Source organism: Equus przewalskii, chromosome 25, assembly GCF_037783145.1.
Source record: "Equus przewalskii isolate Varuska chromosome 25, EquPr2, whole genome shotgun sequence".
Classification (NCBI taxonomy): domain Eukaryota; kingdom Metazoa; phylum Chordata; class Mammalia; order Perissodactyla; family Equidae; genus Equus; species Equus przewalskii.
Genome location: NC_091855.1, coordinates 44,275,834 through 44,303,537, shown reverse-complemented (window position 1 = coordinate 44,303,537; position 27,704 = coordinate 44,275,834). Strand labels below are relative to the sequence as shown.

The 27,704-nt window shown below is 52.5% G+C and overlaps 1 protein-coding gene across 12 annotated transcripts; it reads left to right on the top strand.

The window, feature by feature from the left end:
• Positions 1-424: 424 nt before the first annotated feature.
• Positions 425-27,704, top strand: LOC103550599 (uncharacterized). Of its 12 annotated transcripts, none has more exons than XR_544828.2 (13): positions 425-759; positions 7,797-8,137; positions 13,842-14,403; positions 14,914-15,037; positions 16,784-16,876; positions 17,847-17,947; positions 19,688-19,780; positions 20,481-20,613; positions 22,327-22,440; positions 22,887-23,042; positions 23,103-23,246; positions 23,843-23,926; positions 26,277-27,704. XR_544828.2 is itself a non-coding variant. In XM_070593349.1 (13 exons), the coding sequence occupies exons 2-13, from the start codon at positions 7,939-7,941 to the stop codon at positions 26,323-26,325; spliced, it is 1,824 nt and encodes a 607-aa protein (XP_070449450.1). In that variant the 5' UTR covers positions 425-759; positions 7,797-7,938; the 3' UTR covers positions 26,326-27,704. The 12 variants fall into 12 exon arrangements, 8 of the variants coding, with proteins under 8 accessions (XP_070449450.1, XP_008517799.1, XP_008517801.1 ...); XR_544827.2 differs by having other exon boundaries at positions 23,843-23,935; XR_011532844.1 differs by having other exon boundaries at positions 23,840-23,935.

Genomic DNA, 27,704 nt, shown 5'->3' with positions numbered 1-27,704 from the left:
GTTATTTCATATATATTTGTGAGCATGTATTGGGTCACACCTGAAATGCGTTTCTTACTGCAGATTGGAGCACACAATGTGAATCACTGTCCTAGGTGTTGAATGTCAGACAACCACAAAGGTGTTTAACTATTCCTGGCGTGAATAAGGGGTACCCTGGGTGCTATAATAATCATTGTCATTCCACTCTCTGCCTCACTCTGTGTTACGTTTTTTTTGGAAAGGATTTTTCTTGAAGGAACTCTGAGCCTTCAAAATGTTTATTGAAACATCACTCAGAAAATTTCCCCTGTTGATCAGACTTTCACGTCCTTTCTGAGAAGAAGACCTCGGATGCACTCTCTGGGCCTCACCTGGGGAAAGGTGCCACCAGGTGGGCAATGTGCCAAACACCAAGAGACACTTCCACCCATGGCCACTAGGTGGGGACACGCGGCTGTGATCACGGAGTGACCCTGTTAGAGCTAATGGGGTGATCTACCAGGCTCAAAGAATGTGGTTCACTTTGATCACTTCCCGTACTTCTGGCAGCAACCCCAGGTCATGTGCTCCTGTCAGCCCCATTCTGTGGCTGGGAGTAAAGAAGCTGTGAGGTGTTCTAGAACCTGTCCAGTGAAGTGTGGCTGTTGAGTGTGGGATGAGCGTGTCATTCCTGCCGGGGACTCCAGGCCTGGCCAAGCCAGAACAGCTCCGGCCTCTAGATGTGGCTCCAGGACAATCAACCCTAGGGGAGAGCAGCTGAGGCCACACTCGTCAAAGGTAAGCAGGGTTACATCAGAGCCAAAGGGCTGTGGGCAGTGGCAAATAGCTGGGAGGATGTCCCAGTGTTCTCTGGTGCTTGGGGCCTGGAGGATCCTCCTGTGGGCAGCTACTCGCTCCCCACTCTGTTTCTCCCCTTTCTGAATCTAGTCTCCCCTCATCTCATCGTGTTCCCTTCTCAGTCCTTCAGGTGCCTCTGTGAGTGCTGCTTCCTTTCCACCCACTCCTTTCCCTGCTGTGTTTGTATTATTCTCTTCTTTCCCTTCACTGATCACAACCAGGAACAGGAGCCAGAGGAGTGCCCTTCCAACGGAAACTGAGCTCTTCCCAGGTGACAGGAATATCAAAGCACCAGGCTGGATGAAAATCCTTCTAAATTACTGAAACTTTGGTCTACTTAAAATGGAGCTTGCTAAATGTAGTTTACCTTGTTGTTGTTGATTATTCCGGAGCATCATCATGAACATTGGGTACTGAGTTACCTGGTAATAAGTCTGATGTTTAGATTTTCTACTTCTTTTGACATCAGATTGTCATTTCTCCTTTTGTCATTTACTTGGTTTAATAAATCCTCCGTGTGTGTGTGAATGTGCCTGGGTGCGTGTGTGTGTTTCACTCATTGTTGAGTTGCATAAAGTTGTTTTTAGTCTTAATTTAAAAATCTCATGAGTTGAATCTTTACTAATTTTCTGTTAAAATCATTTCCTTATTTGATTTCCTTCTAATTTAGGTGACCAAATAACCAAGCTTGTCAATATTGTGTTTTACTTATCTATTTCTCTATTAGAATAACTAGTGGCCCACACTAGTCAATGTTGCTGGATCTCGCTTGAGATATTTGTGCGTGTTTTGCCATGGGAAGAGGCCATCTCATCTCCCCTTCCTCATCTCCTGAGTCTGGGGTCCCTGCCTCCACACCTCACAGATTTGCCTTGGAACACAACAGTCTGCTCCAGGAAGGGAGCAAGAGTGAGCCCGGTGATGCCCTTGGGGCACCCTTGTCATGGTCCAGCTCTGTGGTTAAGGCGCTTGGATGGGGCTGGCAGTGGGATGGAGAAAAGTGGTCAGATTTTGATATGCTTGTAGGAGGAAGGATTTTGTATCAAGAGGTAGGAGTGGCGGGGTTGGGGGCTGGCTGGCGGGGTTAGCTCTGTCCAGAGTTAGATTGGTGTCGATTCCAGTCTTTGATGGCAGCCCTGATCTCTAGGATTCCCTTGGGCATGTGGTCTTGTTTTTGATTGGCCTCTACTTAGGCCTTTTCTATCCTAAAAACGCTTACCCTGTGGGTATGGAATAATTTACGATTTGCTAAAAATATTTATTCCAACTATACAATCAGTAACTGGTAAATATCAAGTATGTGTTTGGGATTCCACTGAGCTTACCTTAAAGTGGACTCAAGACAAAGTTCCATTTATTTTCCAACTGGAGGGAATGATGGAGTCAACCATCGTCCACCTCAAAATGGAGGACCGTGTGACTCTAAAAAGGAATGGCGACTCTCTCTATGCACTGTCACGAGCAATCCTCAGAGAGTGTTATGGTGGTCGGCGCAATAATGGCACCCCAGAAATATTCCCTCCGTAGTCCCTGGAACCTGTGAATATGTTCCCTGACGTGGTGGGAGGGACAGTGCAGACGTGGTTACAGGTGGCCCAATCGGATCACAAGTCCTTAAAAGCAGAGAAGCTTTCCCAGGTGTGGTCAGAGGGAGAGAGGTAACGACAGAGCAGGGTCATGAGATGTGACGCTGCTGGCTTTGAAGGTGAGGAAGGTGGGTCATGAGCCAAGGAACAAAGGTGGCCTCTAGAAGCCACTCTCACTGTTGTCGGCTGTTTCCACTGAGTTGTGTTTCTCAGAGATAAATCTCATTGCTGTCAGTGTCCGTAGGAGTTCCAGCTGTACTGGCTGCTGTAAAGAACTTATTAGATTGCTTCCTCTGGGTGCATTTCAGAGTGCATGTGGATCCAGCTTTTATAAAGACACTGTAATCCTCCTTTTCTTGGAGCAAATCTGCATCCTTTTGTCAGGATATTGGAAGGGTAAGTTTTCATAGTGGAATTGCTGGGTTCGAGGGTACGTCCATTTAAAATGTGGATGGATTTTGCCACATTGGCCCTTGGCCCTCTCCCCTAGTGTGGCAGGGGCTATTTTCCCATGCATGGGAACCACTGGATGGACGTCAGGAGTGTTCTATGTTCCACCCACCTGATGTGGGAAGAAGAGGGATTACTTTGATCTGATCTGGTGAACCTCATTGGAAAGGACTTAGCAGCCTCCAGGATGAGGGGCTGAGGGAGAGAACTGGGAGGGCTCGGGTAGGAGCCCCTGGAGTCATGTGGTCAGTGCCAAGCTGGATTTTTTGCAGTGACTACTAGTTGGGTTCACTCGTGTTGAAGTTCTGATGCTCTAGGCAGGTGGCTTGGCTCTGGCTCTCCAGAGACTCCCTGCCCCCCGCAAGGGGTGGTGCCCAGCAGCAGGGAAGTGAAAGAGGCCACGGGAAGAAACCTGCCTTTCCTCCCAGGGAGTCTGAGGGTGGGCTTGAGTCACAAAGGGGCCTGCGTAACCCACCTCCCAGCTCTTAACTAGAGGAGGTCAGTTCACTCAGAGGGCAGCTGTCCAGCGTGTCCAGGACCCTGAACAGTTTTTTAAGAGGCTGCAAACCCTGCGAGGACACGGGTGTGTGTTGTCTCGGGTTGCCACAGCTGTGTTTGTGCAGAAGCCAAATAACAGATCACCCACGTGGTTTCAGAGAAACTCTAGAATTACTGTCAGCGAGCAAAACTGAAAGTTAAGCCCCTTCCTTCCTGGGGGAAATGAGACCACTCAGGGGATTCCCCGTGAGGTGGCTTCTCTTTAGCCTGGCGGACACACCTGCTGGGCCCTGTGTTGGCATTGTCCCCCAGAGTGTCCTAAGCCCGGAGTTTATGTGTTTGCGGGAGCCAGGTCTCGTGCTGTGATAGGGACAGTCAAGGACCGTGGCTTCTCTTGTTGCCCCAGCCCAGCTGGTGGGCTTTTGTTGTGCGTCCACTCCCCCACCCCCCACCTCCTCCAAGGGCCTCATCAACACTGCTGATGCTTGTGTGTAGCCCAGCCCAGACGGGGGACTCTTGAGGCTCTCTGGCTTTCGAGGTCACCTGCTTGTCTGTGCTGTGGCTGGGGGAACTCTGGAGTCGAGGTATGCCCAGCTTCCTCCTGCATAGACTTCCTTCAGGCTGCCTGAGCATCTTGTTGGCTCCGGATTCTGGATACAGCAAGCTTTAGTATCCATAGCCCAAAAGCCTTTGGATCAGGAAAAAAGGATACATGGGGTCAATGAGCCCCTCACCAGCATTCTACCTAGGAGTAGCAGCACAAGAGGCTGCCTGTAGGGATTTGTGTCCTGGTTCCAGCACCTTCTAGCTGTGGGACCTCGAGTCATCTTGTCTCATCGCCCAGCCTCAGTTTCTGCATCTGTAAATTAGTGCCTACCTCATAGGGCTGTCGTGAAGAGGAAAGGAGATCATCCATGAAAAACACTCAGCGCTCACCAGAAACCCTACTTTGCAACATGTGGAGGAATATCGTTGTACATGTTTAGGACAATGCCAAAATCCCTGGGAACTTGGTGTGTTCTCTAAGCTGTGTGTCTCTTAGTGACGTGCAGACACGTGCGTGTATCTGTCTCCATGAGCAGAAAGTAATGGACACAGGGACAAACAGATAAGCCCAAGCAGTCCTGAGAAACCTCGGCACTGTTCTAGAAAGAGAGGGATGTTCTAGAATGCTGAGTTGGCCTGAGTGCCTAAGGATGAGGCCTATGGGATTGTGCTATGGGGCCCGGGACGAAGAAGACCCAGACCTTTCAGACTGGGTTGGGGAGCGGTTGAGGAGGGATGAATGAGAGTGTGGAGACGGCGAATGTTCCAGAGGTCATCCTGTGGAGTTGAGGAGAGAGAGAGAAGGCTGTAGTAAAGGGGTATGCAATAGGCAGACTAATGTCCCCCTAAAAATAGCCTTGTCCTAAGTCATGAACCCATGACTACGCTAGGTTCCAGGCAAAGGGGTGTTAAGGTCGCAGACGGAATTAAGATTGCTGACCATCCGACCTTAACATAGGGGCTGAGCCTGGATTCCCCGGTGGGCCTGATGTCAGCACAGGGTCCTTAACAAGGGATGAGGGAGGCAGAGTGGAGGTCAGAGGGAGGTGTTTCGAGGCCTGCTGTTGCTGGATGTGACGACTGGAAAGGGGGCCATGAGCAGGGGTGCAGAAGGCATCTAGAAGATGGGAAAGAAGAAATGGGTTCTCTCCCAGACCTGCCAGAAGGAGCACAGCCCCGCTGACACCTTGACTTTAGCCCAGAGAGACCCGTGTCAGACCTCTGAGCTCTGGAACCATAGGATAATAAATTTGTGTGGTTTAGGCCTCTAAGTTTGTGGGAATTTGTTACAGCAGCCGGAAACTCACATAGGAGCCCTGAGTGTGTCCCAGGGGCAGTGTGGGTTAGTGGTTAAGGACTGAGCCTGGGTTGAGGCAGGTCTAAGTTTAAATGCTGGACACATGCACAAGAGGTGGCGTGTCAGGTCAGAGCGCAGAGGAGGAGCTGTTCCGTAACTCCAGCTCGAACACACTTTGTCCGCATGGAAAAAGATGATGCTGGATCCCTGCTCATACCACATCAAACAGAATCTGCTCCAGAGTTTGGGCAGTGCTACTGGCGGCACCCTATCCCTGAGGCCTCCCGGAAAGTCTGTGCTGGTGTCAACATCGTGCTTCAGTTTCTCCTGTCTAACATGAGGATGCCAGCCCCCGGGCATGGGCCAGGGAGAGCTTCCAAGCTGAGGGAAGCTGTGAAAGCCACAGCAGTGATAATAGCATTGTCAGTGAAGGAGCCACAGCTAAGAACAGAAAGCAGAACTTCAAAAGATGTGTACACACCCAGGTTCATAGCAACTTTATTCACAGTGGCCAAAGTGTGGCAGCGACCCCAGTGTCCATCGACGGGTGAATGAATAAATAAAGTGTGGTAAATCCATGTAATGGAATATTATTCAGCCTTGAAAAGGAAGCAAATCCTGACTTGTGGTACAACATGGGTGAACCTTGAGGACATTATGCCGAGTGAAATAAGCCAGTCACAAAACCTGAAAGACTGTAGGATTCCACTCATATGGCGTCCATAGAATACTCAAATTCCTAGAGACAGAAAGTAGGAAGGTGGTTGGCAGATTGTGGGGAGGGAGGAATGGGGAGTTATTGTTTATGGGGACAGAGTTTCACTTTGGGAAGAGGAACAAAGTTCTGGAGATGATGGGGGTGGTGATTGCACAACAACGTGAATGTATTTGATGCCACTGAACTGTACACTTGAAAGTGGTTAAGATGGTAAATTTTGTGTGATGTGTTTTTTACCACAATGAGATAATTTGAAAAAACAAATTGGTAAAAAAGTCAACTCATTCTTTCATATTTTAAAAAAAGGAAAGATATTCTGCCACGTGCTACAACATGGATGAATCTTCAGGACTATGAGAGAGAAGAAAATATATATATTGATCTCTGCTCCCGGTTCCCAGCAGAGAGCTCCTGAAACCGTTGCAGATTCCTAAGTGACAAGAATGCTAGGAGCACCTCTGGTTGTAATGAGGCGACTCTGCGTGGGCGCCTGGATGGGGGCTGGTCACCAGGAAGACCAAGCGGTGATTAGAAGCTTGGAATTTTCAGCACCCGGCCCCCCACCCCCGCAACTTGTCTAGAGAGGGGAGAGCGGCTGGAAGTGGAGTTAACCATTGGTCGTCCTGCCTGAGGAAGCCTCCCCAAAGTCCCAATAGTAAAGGGTTCTGAGAGCTTCTGGGTTGGTGAACAGGTGGAGGTGCTGGGAGAGCGGTGCGCCCATGAGGGCATGGAAGCTCCACGCCCCTTCCCTCATACCTCGCCCTCCGTATCCCCTCATCTGGCTGTTCATCTGTATCCTCTATCACATCTGTCGGTAAACCGGCAAATATAAGCAAGTGTTGCCATGAATTCCGTGTCACACTAGCAAGTTAATTGAACCTGAGGAGGGAGTTGTTGGGACCTCCGATCTATAGCCAGTTGACAAGAGGTACAGGTGGCAGCCTGGATTTGTGACTGGTGTCTAAAGTGAGGGTGGTGGGGGCAGACTTGTGGAACTGAGCCCTGACCTGTGGGATCTGATGCTGTGTCCGGGCAGATAGTGTCAGAATTGAGTTAAATCGTAGGACACCCAGCTGTTGCTACAGAGACTTGCTTGATGTGGGGAACCCCCCTCCCCCACATTTGGTGACTAGAAGTGTCAGAAGTGAAGTGTTCTGTGTGAGAGTAAAGGAGACTCACAGAGGAGGAACACTGGAGGCAGAGCTGGGTTTTTCCTACACAGGGAGGAAAAAACTGTAGGTTTTTGTCACTATACAAGAACATTTGCCAAATGAAATAAGCCAGACACAAAAGGACAAATACTGCATGATTCCACTTGTATGAGGCACTGGGAGTATTCCAGTTCATAGAAACAGGAAGAGGAATGGTGGGTGCCCGGGGCTGGGGGTTGGGGGTGGGGAGTCAGTGTTGATGGGTACAGTTTCAGTTCTGCCAGATGGAAAGAGCTCTGGGGTTGACGGTGGTGGTGATTGCACAACAATGTGTGTTACTTAGTGCTAATGAATTATACACTTAAAAATGGTTAAAACAGTAAATTTTATGTTGTGTAAAGTTTATCACAATTTTTTTAAAAAAGAAAGCAATTACAGCTATGAGTAATTTCTTCTTTAGTGACAGATTTTTAAAAACCTGTACAAGAGCGCATTCTCACATTTTGACAGCAGTGGTGGGGTAGGAATGTGGTGGTGGTCCACTGTGATCACCGGCTTCACGTGGTATGCCCAACTGCATGGCCTTTGCTCTGTCCTGGGGTTGACCCAAGGCATCAGGGAAACATTCGTGGGCTGGATAACAGAACTGCCACTCCCATCTTTGCTTGGAGGGGCAGCCCTGGTTAGTGAAATTTGGGTAATTCCAACAACATTAATTTCCATACTTTCAGTTGCAGAGGAAGTTTCTCTGGCAGTCAGCCTGCTCCCTCTACTTGTCTCTGTTGGTGGAGACTGAACACAAAGTGCAGTGACTCAGAAGCCTTTGAGAGGGTGACTGGGGGCCTGGCCACCGCAAGGCACAGAGGCAGCGAGATGGAACGACCCAAAACGACAGTGTGCTGGGGAAAGAAGAAATCAAGGCAGAAGGAAGAAGAAAATGAACTTCAAGAAATTCTGCCCAGTGAGCCTCAACAGCCCAAAGACCGTTTTTCAAAATTCAGTGGGTGGCTTATGAAAGTCCCCAGGAAAAGAAAACCAGACACTGCTATTCATCAGAAAGAAACTCCCAAAGGTACGAGCCTCCCCTTCTGTGTCTGCAGGAAGTCTCTGCCCCATTTGTGGTTTTGTTTATTCATTCCCGTGATCACTTTTTCATCCCGTCATTAATTCATTATTTATTGCATGCCACCTTGTGGGTGTCGATCTAAGAGGGCCTGGAGGGGACCAGGTGGAGTGATAAGACCCTTCTTTCCCAAGCCTGAGGACCCCACGTGGTGAGGGAGGCTGGCATGTTGACAACTCCCCATGCTATGGGCTGTGATGGGGCTGGGGTGGGGGTTGGGGGGCTGAGCCCATGGGGGCCCAGAGACACAACGCGGGGAATAAGAAGAGTACCAGCAGGGAGTGAACCTGCCCAGAGTCATCATGCTTGTCAGATGCATCTCACCCTGGATTACCATGCGAATTCCTGTCAAAGCTGATGAAACAGAGGCTCAGAGAGGTTGAGTCACTTGCCCAGGGACACATAGCAAGTGAGGGAGTCAAGGTTCAAATTTTGGCAACCAGAGCAGGGTGCTAGGTTGTGCCCCAGGCTCTGGGGCCACAGGAGTGAGAGAAGAGGAGTCTGGGTTGGAGGTTGGGGCTATGTGTGGGATCAGTGTCTGATCCACATTTGTGTTCCCAGGGCCCAGCATGGGTCTGTGTCCAGGGAAGCCCACTGAATGGCTTTGAGTGGGGCCTCAGGGCCGGGGCTGCCCTGCTGGTTAGGGCTTGGTCTGTTAACGGGTTGTGGGAGCCGGTGGGTTTTCTGGGAGCAGCTGGTGCGTTTGTAATCTGGAGAATGTTTCCCTGAAGTGAAAACACTTCAGATTGTAGATGAGGTCAGTGGGGAGTTGCAGAATGCAGTGGGAGCCCAGGGTCACGGGCGGATGGCAGGTAATCAGCTGCCTTTATGTCTCCGGCATCTGAGCGGTGACTGGCACTGTCACTGAGACAGGGACAGTGTTTATCAGTCGATTCACAGGTGATAGGATCTCTGAGGGGTTTCCCAAACCCTCGCTGGCCCCATGCCTGGTGACAATGGGACATCCTTGCCAGGACCATCACTTTCCCAGGGTCATTTCACTTCCTTACCCATGGCGGCTGTTGCTGGCCCCACGTGTCGCTGGCCTGTGATACAGGGAAGATGGTCGGTTGGTCCAGAGTAGTCCAGCTGTCCGCAGCTGTCTGCAGGGGCATCGTAGGTGCTGGACAGGCCAGTCTGTCGTCACCCAGTTGCCAGGGCGTGTGTGGAAGCAGTGGTGGACACCCTATGTCTGATCCCCTCCCCACATGTCCTTGCTGACAAATCCTAGAAATGCAGCCACGGTTGCGCGAAGTCTGGGAGCCCTCAGGGTCCCTCAGGGACCTTGTAAGGGCCTCAGTCATTTTTGGGTAGGGGGATCATGACACCTAGTCAGAAGAGAGCCAGATTGGCATGGGATAAACAGTGTCAGAGGTAGAGGGTGAGCGTGCTCTAGAACAGCGCTGTCTGTGCAAACAGAGCAGGAGCCACAGGTAATGTGAAGGTTTTTATAGTCACACTAACACATATAAAAAGAAATAGGAGAAATTAATTTTAGTAATGTGTTTTATTTAGCCCGAGATAGCTAAAATAGCATTTCCACAAGTTTCAACATTCAATCAATATTAAAATTAAGATATTTTACTTTCCATCTTTTTAACCCAACTAAGTCTTTGAAATCTGAGGTGTGTTTCGCACTGACAGCACAGCTCCATCTGGACATTTCAAGCGCTTCATATCAACACGTGGCTCGTGGTGGTGTGCTGGATGGCGCAGCTCTAGAAGGAAGGGGAATGATGCCTGGCTGGCCCTGAGCCTGGAACATCACAGAGATTCCAGGAGCTACAGTTCCTATTTTCAAGGCCAATCTAATTAATTATTATCAACAAGGATCTATCTACTAGAGATGGATAGAGAATCTTCACCCCCCAAATAGTTAAATGCTGTTGGAGGCCGTCTTGCTTTGGTTTAAAATAATTTCCATCCCGTATTCCACTCTTTGTAGTATTATGATATAACTCTTTATATTATTCTTTGTACAGTATTCTTTGTACATAATAATATAATTCTTTGTGTTACTATGGTATAAATTCAGCTGCTTTCACTGACAGACCCCAAAAAAGAGTGGCTTAAGCAAGATTAAATTTGCTTCTCTTGTGAAAGACTTGGGTAGGCGGTCCAGGGCTCCTCAGTGCTCAGGGACCCAGACCTTTTTATTGTACTTCTCTGCCATCCTCTACATGGGGCTCCTGCCTCATAGCCCAGGATGGCTGCCCAGCTCCTGTCATCACATATGCATTCCAGCTATCAGGAAGGAGGAATAGACAAGGGGAGGGCAGGCCTTTGCCCTTGACAAAGGAAAGGCCCTTTGAGACACAACTTGGAATATAACTCCCCTTCCATTTTGCAATTTCCAGGGAGAAGTTTAAGTTCAAAAATGCCTTTTCATAAAGTCCATAAGAACTGATGTCTAAGTGTTCTAAGTGCCTTGGACCCCACGCCCTAACCCCAATTCCTCTTTTGGCTCTGAGGCTCTCTAGAGCCTTCCTCCTGCAGCTACAGGCTGGGTTGTCTTGCTGAGACTCCTTTGGGATCCAGAGCATAGCTCTCCCCTTCAGATCCCTCCCTGCCTGGCACAGCCTGCTGAGTTAGGGCATCCTCAGACCACCCCCGCTCTGCCTGACGCCCACGGCGTTTAGGGAGAGGAGTGTCTCCAGCCCCCGAGCGCTTCTCCCTGAACTGGGGTGTCATCCTTTTCCATCCAGCATATTCCAAACCTCTCCGTTTTGTTTTGCTGCAAGCCCAGTTCCTGGCATCTCTGTGCTTCTCATGGGGAGCTGATTAGCGACACGGCCACCACCACCTCTCATGAGCTGCTGCCCCTGATCCTAAATATGAGAAGCTGAGGCTTTTGAAACCTGCCAGATGCTGGAAAGATCCAGATGCCCACGGAGCCCTTGGTCTTGGGCCATTGCCCTTTGGGTGGTGACTGCTTCTGCAGTCAGTCTCTCAGCCCCTCTGCCCTCCCGAGGGTCCCATTCAGGGTGCAGCCCCGAGGGGCCCTGGCAGGACAGGGGGTGGTCCCTCCCGTCCACACTGCACAGGCTGGCAGCTGTTCCCCCTCAGGTCTGAGGGCTTCCCAGCCCGTGCCCCCATCACAGGCCCCTCTCAGTCTACCCACTCACACCCTGATGCCGGCTCTAGCGCCTCATGACTCTACTCCCCGGTCCCGACAGCCTGTTCCTAACCGTCCCTTCCCATCAGGGCTGCCCCACACCAGCCCTTCTCCTGGGCTGCCATCAGGGATACTCCTCTGGCGAGGACTTGCAGGTCCCTCGAGGCCCAGGTGACTTCCCTCTCTCCCCCTCTCCCAGGGATTGGTGTTAAGGGTGGTGGAAGTGTGTGTGCAGGCCCTGCGCTGGGTTAGAGGGTCCGGGGAGAGGTCCCTAGGGGAGGAAGACAGACAACTGGGAATGTCTCTGTTGTGGTGTGGTGGTGTGGGGTGGGAAGGGGACAGTCTCCAGGTGAGGCCTCCAGCGAGTTTGGAAAGCCAGTGCTGCAGGTACATCCTGGGTCAGGGGCTGAGGGTGGCGGGGAGGCCCAGTCTCGGGTGTTGAGACTCACCTGGTGAACAGGTTGCACAGAAAGGGCCAGCTAGGAGGCCAGGGCTTTGGCTCGGGGAGTGGGGCACAGGAGAAGCGTTTCAGACAGTAGAAGAACTGCACTTGGTAAGGTGAGTCTGAACTTGGCCCAGCGCAAGCCGAAGGGGCTGGGTGAGTCCTGTGGCTGCCGTAACAAATTGCCACAAAGCAGGGGGCTTAAGACCACAGACATTCGTTTGCTCACAGTCCCGGAGGCCCAAGTCCGACATCCAGGTGTGGGCAGGGCCGTGCTCCCTCTGGAGGCTCAACGGGCAGGTCCTTCCTGCCTCCTCCAGCTTCTGCTGCTGCTGGCAACCTTTGTCTTATGAATGCACACTCCAGTCTCTGCCTCCTCCTCACGCGGCCTCATTTCCTCTCTGTGTCTCTGTTTTCTCTTCTTGTGAGGACACTGGTCCTATTGGATAAAGGGCCCCCCTTACTCCAGTGGGACTTCATCTTAACTAATCACACTGGCAACAACCCTATTTCCAAATAAGGTCACATTTTGCAGTTTTGGGAAAGAAGTGAATCTGGGTTGGGGACAGACACTATTCAACCCCCAACATGAACTTTCTTCCTTTTTAAATATCTGAGAAATTAAGAACATTCAGAAAAGCACAGAGAATAACACCAGAGCTCCAGAATTCACAAGGGCCCCCCATCTGTCATGTTTGCTTCAAGAATGGGGACTGATGAAATACAAGGATGGTGGACAGCCCAGCACAGGGGCAGGAAGGGGTGCAGGTGGCCTGGGGACCCTTTCCACCATCCCTGGCCAGGATGCCTTCTTGTGCTGGCAAGTACGCCACCACCCTCTGGGCCATGTCAGGGAGTCCTGGTGGAGCCTCGACTGGCCTTGCTTGGGTGACGTGCCTGCCCTGAACAGTGAGGGGTGGCCAGGGTCACAAGGTAGCGCTGGGGGCTCTGGAGAAATGATGTGTTCAGGTCAGGAGGGGGAGGGCATGGTGGCCTCAAGCAGGGCCCTGGACAGAGCTCCACAGGTGGCCTGGTCACTGCTTATGGGCATGGCAGCAGCAGGATAGAGGGAAGAGGTGAGAATGGAGACACGGGGACCACAAGGAGGCCACCACCCTGTCCAGGGGAGAACCAAGGCCCTGACTGGGCAGCAGCCTTGGCAGGGGGCCTCTGCCTTCGGTCCCCTGGTCCCTCTCAGGCGCTTGTCCCTGTGTGGACTGACCGATGTGGGTGAGGTTGCCCTTTTCCTCTGAACTTCCGGGGAGAAGTCCTGGGCACCCCATCTTGGAGGCTGTGCCTCCAGCTACTGCTCAGGCCTGGGCTGCCTCCTTGTCTGCAGAAGGGGCAGAAACTGGGAAGCCTCAGGCACCGTGTGAGGGGGAAAGAATTGCCTTGAACTCCCGCCTGCACCCCACCCTCCTGTGGATCAGGCCCCTCCCAGGTGGTTCTGTGGAAGATTGCGTTCTCTCTTTCTCTCTGCCTGTCTATCTGGTTGATCCCAGATGTGGATGCAGGTGGAATATGGACTGCCCTTTGATACCCAGATGGAGGAGTGGTTCCCCAAGTGTGGTCCGGGGACCAGCACCATCAGCACCACCTGGGAACATGCCAGAGATGCAAATTCCAATCTGGGCTTGAATGAACCCTCTGTTCTCTGGACCTCTGGTGGGGGACATAGCTTTGTTATCTCAGAATGTTGGGTTAACAACCCACAGCTGATAAAGGCTCAGATCATGAATAGCCTGGGAGCTCAGAGGCTCACCAGAAGAAAGCTCTGAGTGTTGTGATTTTCTGCTCTGAAGGTGACACAGTGCAAAGCCTACCAGTCTCCTGCAACCATAGTAAGAAATCTGTGGCCTTCCGATCTGACTGGCTACATAGACCCCTGTTCCCAAAGCTTCTTCAAACTGGCCGCCTTGGCCTCTTGCTGGTTCCCCTGATGGGTGAGTTCAATACAGCTTGGCCCAAACCCACCCTTATGCGAGTGAGAATTACACTGAGGAATCCCCTTGGGCAGGTGCCCCTCTCCCACCTCACCTGATTTCCGTGTTTCCAAGGCCTCTCTGAGTCATCATTTCTGGGCTCCTTTCTTCCAGATTTCCAAAAGTTGGTACAGAAGGGGCAGTTCCTGGAAGCCTGCCAGAGCATCTCGGAGTTGTCACAGGAAGGGCAGGACTGTGGTCTCCAGTACAAGGTTGTGGCTGAGAGCATGTGGCAGGTCATCAAGGAGGCTCTGGGAGGCATTGGGTACAGCCAGAAGCTGGAGCTAAAGCTCCAGGCAGTGGTGGCCACTGTGGAGTGGGTGGAGGACAACCCCCAGAGCTGGGAGGCCAGCGCCCTCGAGGATGGTGGAGTTGCTTTCTGGGGAAGTCATCTGGAGAGGCTCCTGAGAACAGATGCTGAGGACCAATTGCCCACTATGAAGCCAAGCACCCAGCTGCGCCCGTACCTGAAGGAGCTGGACAAAGCTGTGGGACACAGCCTAGGGTCCCAGAGGGCAGGCCGGATGGGGGCCCCCCTCTGGGAAATCTACAGGACGTGTTTCCAGGAGGTCCTCCTCAGCCGCCTCTCCGAGCTCCCTTCCTCCTACAGTCACGACAGGGAAGCCTACTTTGAGCTGTACAACTGGGGCAAGACGACCTTGTTTGGGCAGCTGGGGTGAGTCCTCCTGAGGACCTTGGGGTCCTGGACGAGGCCAGTGCCTGGTGGCGAGGGCCCTCAGGCCCAGGGCTGAGGTCAACACAGAGGCCTTTGGAAGGATTGCCCAGGCGGGAGTGTCATGAGGGAAGGCCAGACTCAGCGGCCGTGGGGACAGTGTGTGCACATTCGTGTGTGGTAGTGTGTGTGCGTCAGTGTGTTCTTTGTGTAGTGTGTGTATGGGTGTGGTAGTGTGTGTCAGTGTGCATGTTAGGTTGTGTCCATGCATGTGTATGGGGAGCTCATGGCCCGTGCTTGTGTGTGACCCCTGAGGCTTGTCTACCCCAGTAGAGTCTTTTGCTCCCTCTTGTCAACCCCAGCTGCCTTCTCCAGTCACAGGACCAGCACTGCCAGCCTGGAGTCCACTGTCCTTAGCTCTGAGCTGTCCTTTCTACCCCAGCCCCTCTCACCACCCCCCCCCCCTCCCCAGCCACGCTCAGCCTTGTGCACTCATGGCTCCTCCAAATTCAGCAGGGAGATGCTTCAGAGAGTAGGTCCCACCTCCCAGAAGTCCATGGCCGGGAACCTCTTGGACTCAATGATGTTCATTACCTGGATATTCCAAATGCAGGAGAAGCTGGTGGGGCTGATCCAGGTAAATGGCTTCCAGGGGCATCTGCCACCAAGGTGTCCTTGTCCTGCTTCTGGGGGACAGTAGGTAGGGGAGGGGCCAGATTGGGCCATGGGTGGTGGGCTTGAGCCAGAGCCCACGTCCACCCCTAGGAGTGGGGGCAGGGTGCTGATTCTGGCCTTTGACCACTGTCACGTGTGGGAGATAACAGTGTGCTGTGGGCCGGGGCACGAGGCTTTCACGGACAGCATGCAATGCTGCTGCCCTGACCAGTATGCGTCTGGCTCTGTATGCACCAGTGAGTGACATGGCAGACTGGTGAGCCTTGGATGGAGAGCTGGTTGTCCCCAGGTGGGCACACACAGTTCATCCACGGCAAACACAGGACTTAAGGGGACATCACAGTTTTCTACCGTGATCAGTTTCAACCAATGTGGTTTCCTATAACAAGGATTTCTAGTCTCAGGTCACAGATGTGTCAATGGTCATGCGGACTAGTGGAAAAAGCTTTTCGGGTTTGGGGAAGCTCTCTGCCCTTCTTAGCTTAGAAACTAAGCTTTGTGACAGTGAGATAAAGAATAGGTGTAGATTTAACTGGAATTGTCCAGGAACTGGTATATAAATGCCTCCAGCCTCTTCCTCAGGGGCTAACAAGACAGGATGGCCAGACTCAGGGCTCTGCCTCCTTGAAGCACTTGGGTCTGTGGCCTCCTGGTCCTTCATGGCTCCCCATGAGTCTTCAAAGTCATAATCTGGGCTGAGTTAAAGGAGACAGGGCTTATCACTCTCTGCTCTTCCACACTCTGACCACCAGGAGCTGGTCTCAGCTGTGGGGTGTCCAAGTGGTCAATTCAGACAAGCAGCCAGAACGAAGTAACAGTGCAGACTTTCGCATCTTACTGAGGTGCTACCAGCAAGCACCCGCTCCCCTGTTGCACCCCCCTAGGACCGCTGCCTGGTGAGGATCAGGTGCATGGGGGAGGGAAGGCTAGGAGTGGAAAAGTACTGAGTGCTTGGCCAGGGGCCCCCATAAGCAGGCCTCCAGATGGAGGTGCCTGGGTTAGGAACAGAGACATGCATGGGAGACACGGCCGAGCCCTTGCTGGCAGCTCTCTCTGAGACTGCAGTGCACTAGCTGGGCCCCGGGCCCCATGTGGGGAGGGTGGCTTCCCCATGAGCCTGCCAGGGAAAGCCTTTGTCATTGCCTGTGGGTGGGCCCGAGGGGTTACACTTTGGGTTTTGGCCAGAAGCTAGGCTCCAGTGCCCTGGCCTCCCTGGCCCAGCCCTGTTCCCACAGCCCTCGGTAAACCCCAGGCGCTTGGCCCAGGTCCTGTCCTAGCAGTCCGCAGCCCGTGCACCCCTCAGACTGTAGGTCTCCGGGCACCTCTGCCAGCTCACGGCTGCTGTGAGGGCCATGGTTCCCAAGGAGAGGTAGACGTTCGTCATCTCCGATCCAGTGACTGGGTTACAGTGGGAAGCAGCTGTCTTGCCAGGAATGAAAGAGAGGGAGTATCTCAAAGGTGCTTCACAGACCAGCCCTGAGGGACAGAGGGATGGGGGCCACGAAAGAAGAGGACTGCTCAGGAAACTGAGTACCTCCCGGACGGATTTCAGGCTGTGGGTTGGTGGGGGCTCCAGGCCATCGCCAGTTGTTACCCCCACTCCTGTCCTCAGTTGGCAGCATCAGCCACAGCTGTAGAGGGGCAGGATCTGGCTGTGCTTTGGAGCAGATTCTTGGGATAAAAGTTGTTTTTATTGTGTTCTGGGCAGGAGGAGTTGAAAAAGTGTCTAGAAAATGTTCTGATCTGTGATCAGAAAAAGTGGACCGAGTCTGCCTCCTCAGTGTTCCTTGAAATCTACCAGGTAAATGCCAGGTGGCCCCTTTCAAACTCACCACAAGGGGTCCTGGGCCCTTCCTGAGGGCCGGGTTCATTGGGGAGGGGCAATGTGACTGATGGGTGGTCAGGGGCAGGGTGCAGCCAGGAGGGGACAGAGCAGGGTGGAGATTGGGGCTCTGGGGCATTAGAGCAATGACAGCATTGGGGTACATGTGTGGTGTCTGAGGGCATCAAGCAGAGAAGTGGGGAGCAGAGAGCACTCAACTTGGAAACCTGGCTTGTGATGGTGGGGTCCCAGTGCTGGGATGCAGGGTGTATCTTTTGGGGAGAGGCCTCTTCCTGGAAGCTCTCAGCTTATGAACCTGACTGCTGGGCCTCAGTTAGGACCTACATAGAGATGGGTGCCTGCAGTGGGCGGGACTCTAGCAAGGTGGGCACTGAGCCTCAAGGAGACGGTCATGTGGCCCATGGGGGTGACGGATATTTGGCCCGGCAGGAAGACAGGCCACCAGCATGTGTGTGTGTGTGTGTGTTGTGGGGGGTGGCCTTTTTTAGAGGATCTGGGTTTGGGGGTTTCTGATGCTTCTCTTGACTGCTCAGGGTTGGAGGGAGAAAAGGAGATGGGGGGGACCTTAGGCATCCTCAATACCTTTATGCCAAGATGCCCTGTGCAGAGTCTTGGGTGGGGAGCTGGCACTCAGGTGGGGTTGGGGCAGCCTCCGGGCCAAACAGGTGAAGCCTAGCACGTGGGTGAGAATGCTGTTCAGGTTGGCTGATTGCAGGACACAGTGAGGGGTGTGAGGGAGAGAGACCTGCCGAGATGTGTTGGGTCATGGGCCTGGTGGATGGCGTGGCATCTGCAGTAGGCAGACATGGCAGGGGGGCAAGGGGTGGGGCACAGGTACAAAATTGGGGAGGACCACATCCTCCCAGCGTCCACTGGCTATGTGGTCGGCCCTGGGACCCCCTGAAAGCCTGTTTGTTTTGACTGACAGCTACTGAAAGAAGCTGTAGATGCAGTCCGACACATTGGGCCATCCGTCACCAGACGGGTTCAAGCCATGGTTCTGGAAACATTTTCAAAGTTTCTGGAAAGGTAAGTGAAAAGGTGGCCCCTGCTCAGAGCAGGGGAGCATGCACGGCTGGGTCTACCTAACTCAAGTCAGAGAGCTAACTAAGCCCACCAGCCGCTGGCCACCACGCCTTGGCCAGTTCCCGATGCAGGGAAGGGGGCGGGATTGGCTTCAGGTCCCCCAAGTCGTGCCTGCTCCACCTCGTGCCCTGGCTCTGGAGGCAGGGGATGGAAATGTCCCATGTCAGCACCGTCCAACATGGAGGGACCAGATCTGGGTGGCTGTTGAGCTAGTTCCACGGAAGAACTGAAGTTTAGATTTTATTTAATTTTAATTATTCAACATTTGAACAGCACATGGGGCGCGGGGCTCCTGTACTGGACAGCAGGGCTGGGATTGGGGGAACCAGGGAGGAGCATCGTGAAAGTGCTGCGTCAGATCCTGTCCTGATTTAAAACTTGGTGTTTTGTTCATCATGGACTTTTTGGCACAGATTTCAAGGTTTAAAAATATTGCAGTAGGGGCCGGCCTGTGGCCAAGTGGTTAAAGTTCTGCACACTCCGCTTTGGTGGCCCAGGTTTGCGGGTTTGGATCCTGGGTGCAGACCTATACCACTCGTCAACCATGCTGTGGTGGCAGTCCATATACAAAATAGAGAAAGATTGGCACAGATGTTAGCTCAGGGTCAATCTTCCTCCATGGGGAAAAAAATAAATCGCAGTAAATTACTATTTATCTCAGTCACTCAACTTCTTGGTGCTCCCTTAAACAAGCAGCCGGGGCCAGCGCCCCCTCTCCTCCCTCTGGTTTTCACAGCAGGACTTGCTGTCAAATCCCTGAGCTGCTCACCCAGCTCTGTCCCAGCCGCAGGGTTAGGTGGGGACTCTGCCTCTGTCTTAATGGGCTTGGGTGAGAGGAGGTGCTGTGGAGTCCTTGGGGCTGTGGGGAATTACTAAGAAGCTAGTTTCGGACAAAGTGCTGTGTGAGGCTGCGTCAGGAGGCTCCTGTGTCTGGGGTCTTCAGATGGCTGTGTTCACCTGGGATGGGGTCTCCAAAGGTGCTGACACCAGGTGGGTTACTCAAGAGAGGCCAGAGAAGTGGATTTTTAGGTGAATTCAGCCGGGTTTTCAACGTTTCAGAAAATCTGCTCAGTGGCCAGTTTGAGACCCTGATCCGCATTCTTGGGACTAGACGCTCAAGGGCACCTCTTCTTCCTTGCCTTTAGGGAGCAGGGAGTGTGTACGCTCTCTGCCACCTTTCTTCACTCTCTGCCTGGGGAAGGGAGGCCAGCTGTGATGGCCCAGGTGGGCATGGGGCTACCTCCCCTTCTTGTGTGCACTCCCAGACCTTACTCAGACTCTCCCAGGGGGCCAGCCCGGCTCTGGGAGCGCTGCCTTCTTCCTGACCTTTTCCTTCACCAGCCAGGAAGGCTGGGCCTCTAGAATGCAGGGTTAGCTGTGATTCCAGACCACTGGGAAACCCTGCTCCCATCCTTTTCTGGAAGCATTTACCCCAAAAGGTCGTGGAGAGCGTTCAATGAAAAGATCCTCAGGAAGCATCTGGCTGCAGCACCTGGCACAGAGCCAGCGCGAGTAAATCCTCGCTGCATAGTCTCCATCACGGTTATCATCACCCACATTTGTGATTCTATGAGAGAAGCAGCAGTTGAGATGAGAAGGGAGAGTTTTGAGGGCCTGGCTGGGTGGGGCTGACCTGGGGGGCTGTGCCTGGTGGGAGGGGCCAGCATCTTCTTCACACCGCAGCTACAAGGATAAGGCTGAAGTCTTCATCCAGCAGAACGCCAGTGACCACACCTTTCCCGAGCTGCATGTGCTGGAAAACTGCTGCATCCTCAGGTATGTCCCAGGCTTGGGCAGGGGGCCAGCTGAGCTGGTGGGCTAGGCAGCCAGGCTTTGGACCCTGTGGGCCAATCATGTGGACCATTGATTTGCTGCCATCTGTGAGAAAAGGGGGAAGAACCTACCCTACACACACATGTGTGTACGGAATTGCAGGATTGGGTTCAGGAAAGGCCAGGTGCCAATAACACTGGCTGCTTCTGGGGAGAGGAAGTTTTCCTTTTGTATTTTAACCACATGGATGTCACGCTTATTCCATAAATAAATACATTTAGTGGGGCTGGCCTGGTGTTGTAGGAGTTAAGTTCACGCGCTCCGCTTCGGAGACCATGGGTTCACCAGTTTGGATCCTGGGCGTAGACCTACGCACCGATGATTGTGCCATGCTGTGGCAGGCGTCCCACATATAGAGGAAGATGGGCATGGATGTTAGCTCTGGGCCAGTCTTCCTCAGCAAAAAAGAGGATTGGAGGTGGATATTAGCTCAGGGCTAATCGTCCTCAAAAAATAAAATTTAGGAAAAAGAGTGGGGGTGAAATAGACAACAACAACAGAAATGAGCATCTGTTTCCCGTCTTTCCTCTGGGAGGCAACATGGAGGGGCACCAGCACGGGAGGGCGTGCAGCATTGGGGCTGTGGCTGGGCCCACAGTGCTCCTGACCAGGCCACATGGGCCCCTTCTATTGCCCCTGACAGGAAGACATGGTGGTGGCTGAGCAGGGCGCACGTTCCCTGGGCACGCTTGGACCCAGCTGTGCAAGGTGCCATCAAAGGCATTGAGGACCATGGCCGGGACCACCTCCTGCCTCGAGTCAGAGCCCTGTGCCAGGTGATGTCCCACACCCCAGCCCTGGCCTGGGGTCATTTCTGCTCCCAGAGAAGCTGGGCAGGAGGCCTGTCTCCCTGGCTTCCGTCCAGCCCAACAGAGCCTTTACTGGGACAGGACATGGCAAAGTGCCAGCGATGGAACCTGGTTGGAGATGTCTCTGTCAGTCCTCCTGCCCTCCCCAGCCCTGAGTCCTGTGTGTGGAGCAGCAGAAGGACAGGGTCAGCTTTCTGTCTGGCCCGAGGGAGGGGCCCTGTCTGGGGGAGAGGGCTGGGGTGGGCCTGCAGCCCCTCATGAGGCCTGGCTCCATCCTCACCGAGGGCACCTCCCTGGGCAGGGTCCACATTTGTGTCCCTCTGTCACCTCAGCCAGACCTGCTCCTTCTTCTCTCTTCCTGTGAAATCATTCAGTCTGCCAGGCCAGCTGAGGCCTGGCACTCGCTCCTCCAGGCCCGACTCCCTTCCCCCTCCCCCTGATCCCAGCTCTGAGCCACGGGCATCCCTAGGCAGGCGAAGCCCCCTGCACTGAGTTCCCAGGGCCTCCATGCCCGTTCATCTTTGCCTTCCCCTGAGCTGTGGCTGCCTTCAAGGCAGGGCCTTGCCCAGGATTCAGGGCTCCCCGTGGATGCCTGGGGCCTGACCCTGGAGATGAAGCCCTGAGAGGGCAAGGGGTCCCCCAGGATATGGGAACCACAGGTGAGTTTCCCACTCAAATTCAGGGTTTGAGGCCTCCCGGGATCCATTCAACTTCTGGCTGAGGGCAAGGCCCACACTGGCCCTCTCTTCACAGGGGCCTCCTGGCTGGGAAGATGGGAGGTGCTGGTGAGGGTGGGTCTGCATTGCTGCAGCTTTGTCCAAGGATCCATTTTCCACTGTGGGGACCAGCTTCTGAGGCAGCCGCCACTGAATTTTCTACAGAGATCTGAGCACCTGGCTCAGGGTGGCATGGGAAGACCCAGAGGTGGAGAGACCTAGAGAGTTCATCTCCTCTAGGGACAAGAAAAGCACAGCACGCACACTGCCCTTGCCTCACGCTGAGGTGTGGCACACATTGCCCATCAATCCCAACATTCTTCTCAGGGCCCAGATGGAGGCCCAGGCTCCTTCTCCACCCAGAGGTCCCAGCAGCCACGGCCAATCATGGACTTGGCTTCACATTTCCTAGATGATGCTGACGAGGCTGCATCACACAGATTGGGCCCTGAGGGTCGTAGTGGGAATGGGACTTGTTCAGGTCCCCTGAGTAGACACTCAGCAGGCTGGTTTTGCCTCCCCCACCCACCCACCTTTGGCATCCACTGAGAACTGAGCAGACTAGGGCTGCATGTGGGTGGAGCAGCTGTGGTTCTCGCCACCCCATGTCTCTGGAGCTTAGCTCTGAGGGGAGCAAGCATCGTCGGGGGCTCCTGCCATGCCTCGGTGGTCACGGAGAGAGGGGAGGGACTCGGGAGGGCTCTGAGAGAAGCTCGAGTCCAGGGCTGCTGTTTGAACCTGGGGCCCTCCCAGGAGTTGGCAGGAGAAGGGTGGACAGAGTTTTGGGGCAGAAAGTGGGCAAACCTCTGGCTCCCTCGGTGTGGGCCCTTCTGGTCCAGGACTGTGGGTCCAGCAGAGAAAGGTGGGTGTCACAGAGCTGGAGGGGGAAAGGATGAGGGCCGGAGAAATTATAGCCAGCCTGGGCGCCTCGGGCTGCGGTGACATCCGACCCTCCTGTCCTCAGAGTCTGCTGAGTTGTCACTTCGGAGAGAAGAACAAGGATCTGGTCCAATCTCTGCGGTCCCTGTGGCAGAGCCTGGAGCACTGCCCCAACATGCACCCTACTCCCACATACGAGGTAGTGGGGGGAGGGGGGACACCCTGGGGATCAGCTCTGCATGGCCACTGGGATCCTGACCCTCCCCAATGTGGGCTAGGTGTCAAAGGGGTGTGGGAACCCTTGCCAACACGGAGGCCCAGGGCCCAAGACGGGCTGGGCTGGATGGCCCTCGTGTCACCCTGGCCAGCCCTTGGTCTCCCAAGGTGGAGGCCGGCTCAGGGAGGTGATGTGACTTGCTGAAGGTCACCCCAAGAAGCTGAGGCAGGCAACCTCTGAAAAGCCAAGTGGTTAGGGGTTCGATCTGTGGGGTGGGGGGTACAGGCCCGGACAGACCTGTGATGGGGGGGATTTGTAACACCCTGCCGCCCCATGTCCCTGAGGGTGTACAACCAAGGCCAGCTGGACTGTGCCCTGGGACTGCTTTCACTTGGGTCTTCCCATCTTTTTGTCTTTTCGGGGCGTAGAGCCTTGTGAGGAGTCTGAATATGGTGGTCTTTGGGGAGTACGTCCAGGCCCTGGCTGCTTATCTCAGGAGGCTGGTGCCCAGGACTTCGGGGCACCTCCGTGATCAGGTGGAAACGGACATCTGGAAGCTGGGCACCACCTTTAGGGAGCACAGGGTGAGCCACAGACCCCTTGGGTGGGCGTGGGGGGTGGGGGCCTCTGACCTCCCTTTCCAGGTCTCTTCTCTCACCCTGCTCCCTGCAGGGCCCGGCTTTGGACAATCTACAGGAGTACATCCTCCAGCTCAGTGAGAGCAGAGACAGACAGACTGTGGATCAGCGGCTGGCCTCCTTCAGTGACAGTTTCCCTGGTTATCTGAGGTACGAGACAGAATGGGGGGCAAGGGGTAGGAAGGGCGAGGGGTGAGCCTGCCAGGAGCCAGGGTGGGGCAGCATTGCTTAGAGGGTATGGGTCCCCAAGTATGGTGGGTCAGTCACTGCCAGGGACTGGGAACCATTGGCTGGAGTCACATGGCTCAGTGCCCTCCATTCCTAGATAGGGAAACCGAGGCCAGAGAGGAGCAAGGACTCACCCAAAGTCCCCAGCAGGGTAGTGGACAGTGCAGGACCATCGGGGGGTTGTAAGGGAGGGCTTCCCCCTGCTGATAAACGTGACTGAGCAGGACCCTCAGAGTGCTCCTGTCCTGACCCCTTCCCACACTTCCCAGGGCTCCCTGGTAGGCACTGTCTAGGGGTCCTCGTGGGGGAAGGGTGGGTCAGGACTTGGAGAACCCCCTAGTGTTCCAGCCTCCCAGGAAGATGCTGCCTCGAATTCATTCATACATGCTCATGGGTGTATAGACCAGGAGCTCACAGGTATGCAAACCCAGACTCACAGGTGCACACACTAGGCACTCACAGCTTCACAGACCCGGGGCTCACAGGTGCACAGAAGCTCTCTCCTCCCTCCCCAGCAGACAGGGCAGATCCACGGCTGTGGAGGAGGAGACTGCGATCAGGGGACGCTCCTCATTCTGCTGCAGACTTCTCCAGAACTTAAGGCGACTAGGGTGAGAGGCTCCAGGGTGCATCTCCAGGGAAGGTGGTAGGGTAGAGTCCAGCCCCGGGTGGGGTGGCCAGGGCAGGATCTTGGGGGATGCAGAGGGAGCCAGGCTAAGGGGCACAGCAGGAGTGTGGGTCAGTTGCTTTAAGTGGACCCTGCATTGCCAGCCTGGGGCCAGCACCTCATGCTCTAGGCCAGTGGTTCTCAAACACTGTGGTCTCAGGACCCCTTTACTCCCAACAATTATAGAAGCAAAGCTGAGCAATCATACAACTGGAGTTTACGCGCTGATGTCTATTGGTGATTACTGTATTAGAAATTAAAGCTGAGAAATATTTGTTAGTTCATTTACCATATTTATTCATTAAAAATAATAGTAAATCACTAAAATACCATATGATCTCACTCATAAGTAGAAGATAAAAACGATGACAAACACATAGCAACAGAGCTTGGATTGTTGGTTACCATAGGGAAAGGGGGGAGGGGGAGGGCAAAAGGGGTGACTAGGTACACAGGTGTGGTGATGGATTATAATTAATTTTGGCTGGTGGACATGATGTAATCTACACAGAATGCAAAATATATTACAGTGTATACCTGAAAGTTATATAATGTTATAATCCAACGTTACTGCAATTAAAAAAAAAAGATCGCAATTAAAGGAAAAATATTGGTGTTAATTAAATCATAAACAAAGTAAATGATAATCTATATTATTTATATATGAATAGATTTGAAAATAAATTAGTATTTATATAAAAATAATATTCATTTAGAAATATTTCTTTTAAAATAATGATAAACTCATAATGTGTTAACATTAATAATGATTTTTAAATGAAAAATGAGAATTTTTTGAAACAGTAACAACAAACTCAGTGAAATGAGTGTCACCGGTTTACAGTTTTGCCAGCTCTTGTCTGGCTGACTAGGAGACGGTAGACAGGTAGGGTCTCATCCCGGCCTCTGCATCCGAGCAGTGTTGGCTGCAGTGTGTAAGGAACGCCCAGCCTCTCAGAGACACGCTGCTGGAAAAGGGAGGGTATTTTAATGCCTTTCTAAGGTAATTGTGGATATTCTCCTTTGAAACCACCCCAAAACTGGACAGGTGGGAGTTTATTAAAGATTACTTAGCATATGGATTCTGAAACCATCTTGAGGAATTTTATGAAATGTGCGTCCTCTGTTGCAGTGAAACCCACTGGTCCAGCTTGTACTTTGAGTGGCTCTTTGACCCGGGGGAGATTTTTTATATGGGGTGTTTGTCACCTGGCAAATACTGGGTCATGGGGTGATGCATATCTTCTAGATGTTGACATATTTGATTACATGTCATCCAAAAAGCACCTTTGTTAACATCGCCATCAATCTCATCAGGAATGTCTTTACCTCAGGCTGACAGTGGCAGACACACGTTTTCCAAAATCCTCATTTTTGCTGAGAGCTCAAGTTTTTCATCGGCAACAAATGCTGTCAGCTGTTTACCTTCAAGTGCCAGCTCACATCACTCATTTTCAGGGAGATGCTTGTCCACAACTGCAGCCTGAATAGGCGTAGTCTGTCCATTAGTCGTTCTTTTAGGTAAAAGTGGTACTCCCTCAAACAGGCGGCTGATTCAGCTGGGAACTCAGACACCTGGCCGCACGGGCGCTCTTCCTCAGGGCAGCTGCTCTCCTTCCCTCTTTGCATTTCATCACACAGAATATTAAAGAGATGTGTACTTACTCAAGGGTGGAGATTTAATAGAATTAACTATTTTTAGTGCTTTCTCAGTACGCTGGGTTTTCCGTGCGCTCATGGTAGTAAAGTGACAATGACCACGGGTAGAGCTTGGTGCCACTGCCTTGATTTGAGCTGAGGTTCCAGCAGCTCTGTCCATCATGGCTTTGCACCAGTGTCATGTCAGTATAAATGTCAGCCCAGTGAAAAGGGCAAGTAATGCTTTAGTATTAAGAGCTTTGACCTCACAGATCCCCTGCAAGATCTCAGGACCCTAGGATTCCATGGAACACACTTTGAGAACCACTGGTCTAGCTGCACTGGGCTCATCTCCCTGTGTGCCTGCTTAGATTGACTTATATGAAATTGCTGATATTTGATCAGTTTTTTCCCCCATAAAAATGATTAATTCATATGGTTCACACATGTTGTCTGTACGTCATTGCATGTTCTGTTCCACCTACCTGGAATGCCCTTCCCTATTGAAATTCTCCTCCTTCAAGGCCTGGCTCCTAGACCCCCATCTGCACTGCCCACTTCCTTTTCTCTGAGACACTCAGCACAGTCTTCCTTCAGCCAAGGTCTCGATGGCAGAGGGCCCGCCGTGTTTGTCTTTGTCTCCACAGGGCCTGCTGGCACCGTTGCTGCCCTAGCAGACGTGGATGTGAGCTCTAGTTTCAGGAATCTGCTTGTTCTTGGGGCTGTGGGAGTTACGTGGCCCCGGTACCCAGCTAAAGCTAAGGATCTGGGCGCCCCTGGCCACTGGATGGCCACTTCACAAATGGCAGCCTGATATCTAGAAGAAAGCCGATCCTTCTCAATTCTGGATTCTTCAATCAGAAAGAACTCTGAGAACTGACTGCAGCTATCACAGACACCGGGCGATGAAAGGCCGGCACAGTCAGTGATCAACCCAGAAGAACGGGAGGGCAACAGGGATGGCCAAGGACAGATTAAGACACTCCTGGCTTGGAACGTGGTGGGAAGGAAGACACCCTGGAGGGAGAGTGAGGACGAGAGGGGCTAAGAAGAAAGCTAGAGCCCAAAGGAAGTTCCTCCCCATCCTGGCTGCATCGTGTGCCTTTCTTGTGCATGTAACAACTTTATTGAGATACAGGTTACATGCCACGCAAGTCACTCACTTAACTTTAATGCACCATTTGATGGCTTTTGGTATATTCGCAGACTCGTGCAGCCACACCACAATAAATTCTAGAACATTTTCATTACCCTAGAAAGAGACCCCGTACCCTTCAGCTATTAACCCCAATCCCTCTTCCCCACCCTCCCCCCAGCCCTAAGCAACTGCTACTCTACTTTCTGTTTGTATAGATGTGCCTCTTCTGGACATTTTTTCTAACTGAATTGTGTAATATGTGGTCTTTTGTGATTTGCTTCTTTCGCTTAGCATCATGTTTCACGGTTCGTCGATATCGTGACATGTATCAGTATTTTATTCCTTTTTAGAGCTGAACAGTATTCCATTATATGGATAGTCCATGCTTTGTTTATCCATTCATCCACTGACGGACATTTGAGTTGTTTCCACTTTGGGGCTATTATGAATAATGCTGCTGTGAACTTTTGTGTGCAAATTTGCGTGTGGCCCTGTGTTTTCAGTCCTCCTGTGTTCTACTTAGGCATGGAATTGCTGGATCAAATGGAACTCCATGTTTAACTCTCTGAGAAACTAGACTATTTTTCCAAAATGGTTGCACCATTTTACATTCTCACCAGTAATATATGAGGGTGTCAATTTCTCTACATCCTCATCAACACTTTTCATTGTCTAACTTTTGCATGATAGCCATCGTAGTGGGTATGAAATGGCATCTCATTGTGATTTTGGTTTGCACTTCCCTGATGGCTAATGATGTTGAGCATCTTTTCCTGTTCCCTGAGGGGCCATTTGTGTATCTTCTTTGAGAATTGTCTACTCAGATCCTTTGCCCATTTTTAATTTGGTTGTTTGTCTTTTTATTGCTGAGTTGTAAGAGTTCTTCATATATTCTAGATTCAAGTCCCTAAAAGATATGTGATTTGCAAAAATTTTA

Excerpts from the sequence above, each read along its gene's own strand:
- LOC103550599 (XM_008519576.2), top strand. The coding sequence starts at position 7,939 with ATGGAACGACCCAAAACGACAGTGTGCTGGGGAAAGAAGAAATCAAGG. Across the intron at positions 23,247-23,839 it reads AGTTTCCCTGGTTATCTGAG|CAGACAGGGCAGATCCACGG; the intron begins GTACGAGACAGA and ends CTCCCTCCCCAG. Across the intron at positions 23,936-26,276 it reads CAGAACTTAAGGCGACTAGG|GGCCTGCTGGCACCGTTGCT; the intron begins GTGAGAGGCTCC and ends TTGTCTCCACAG.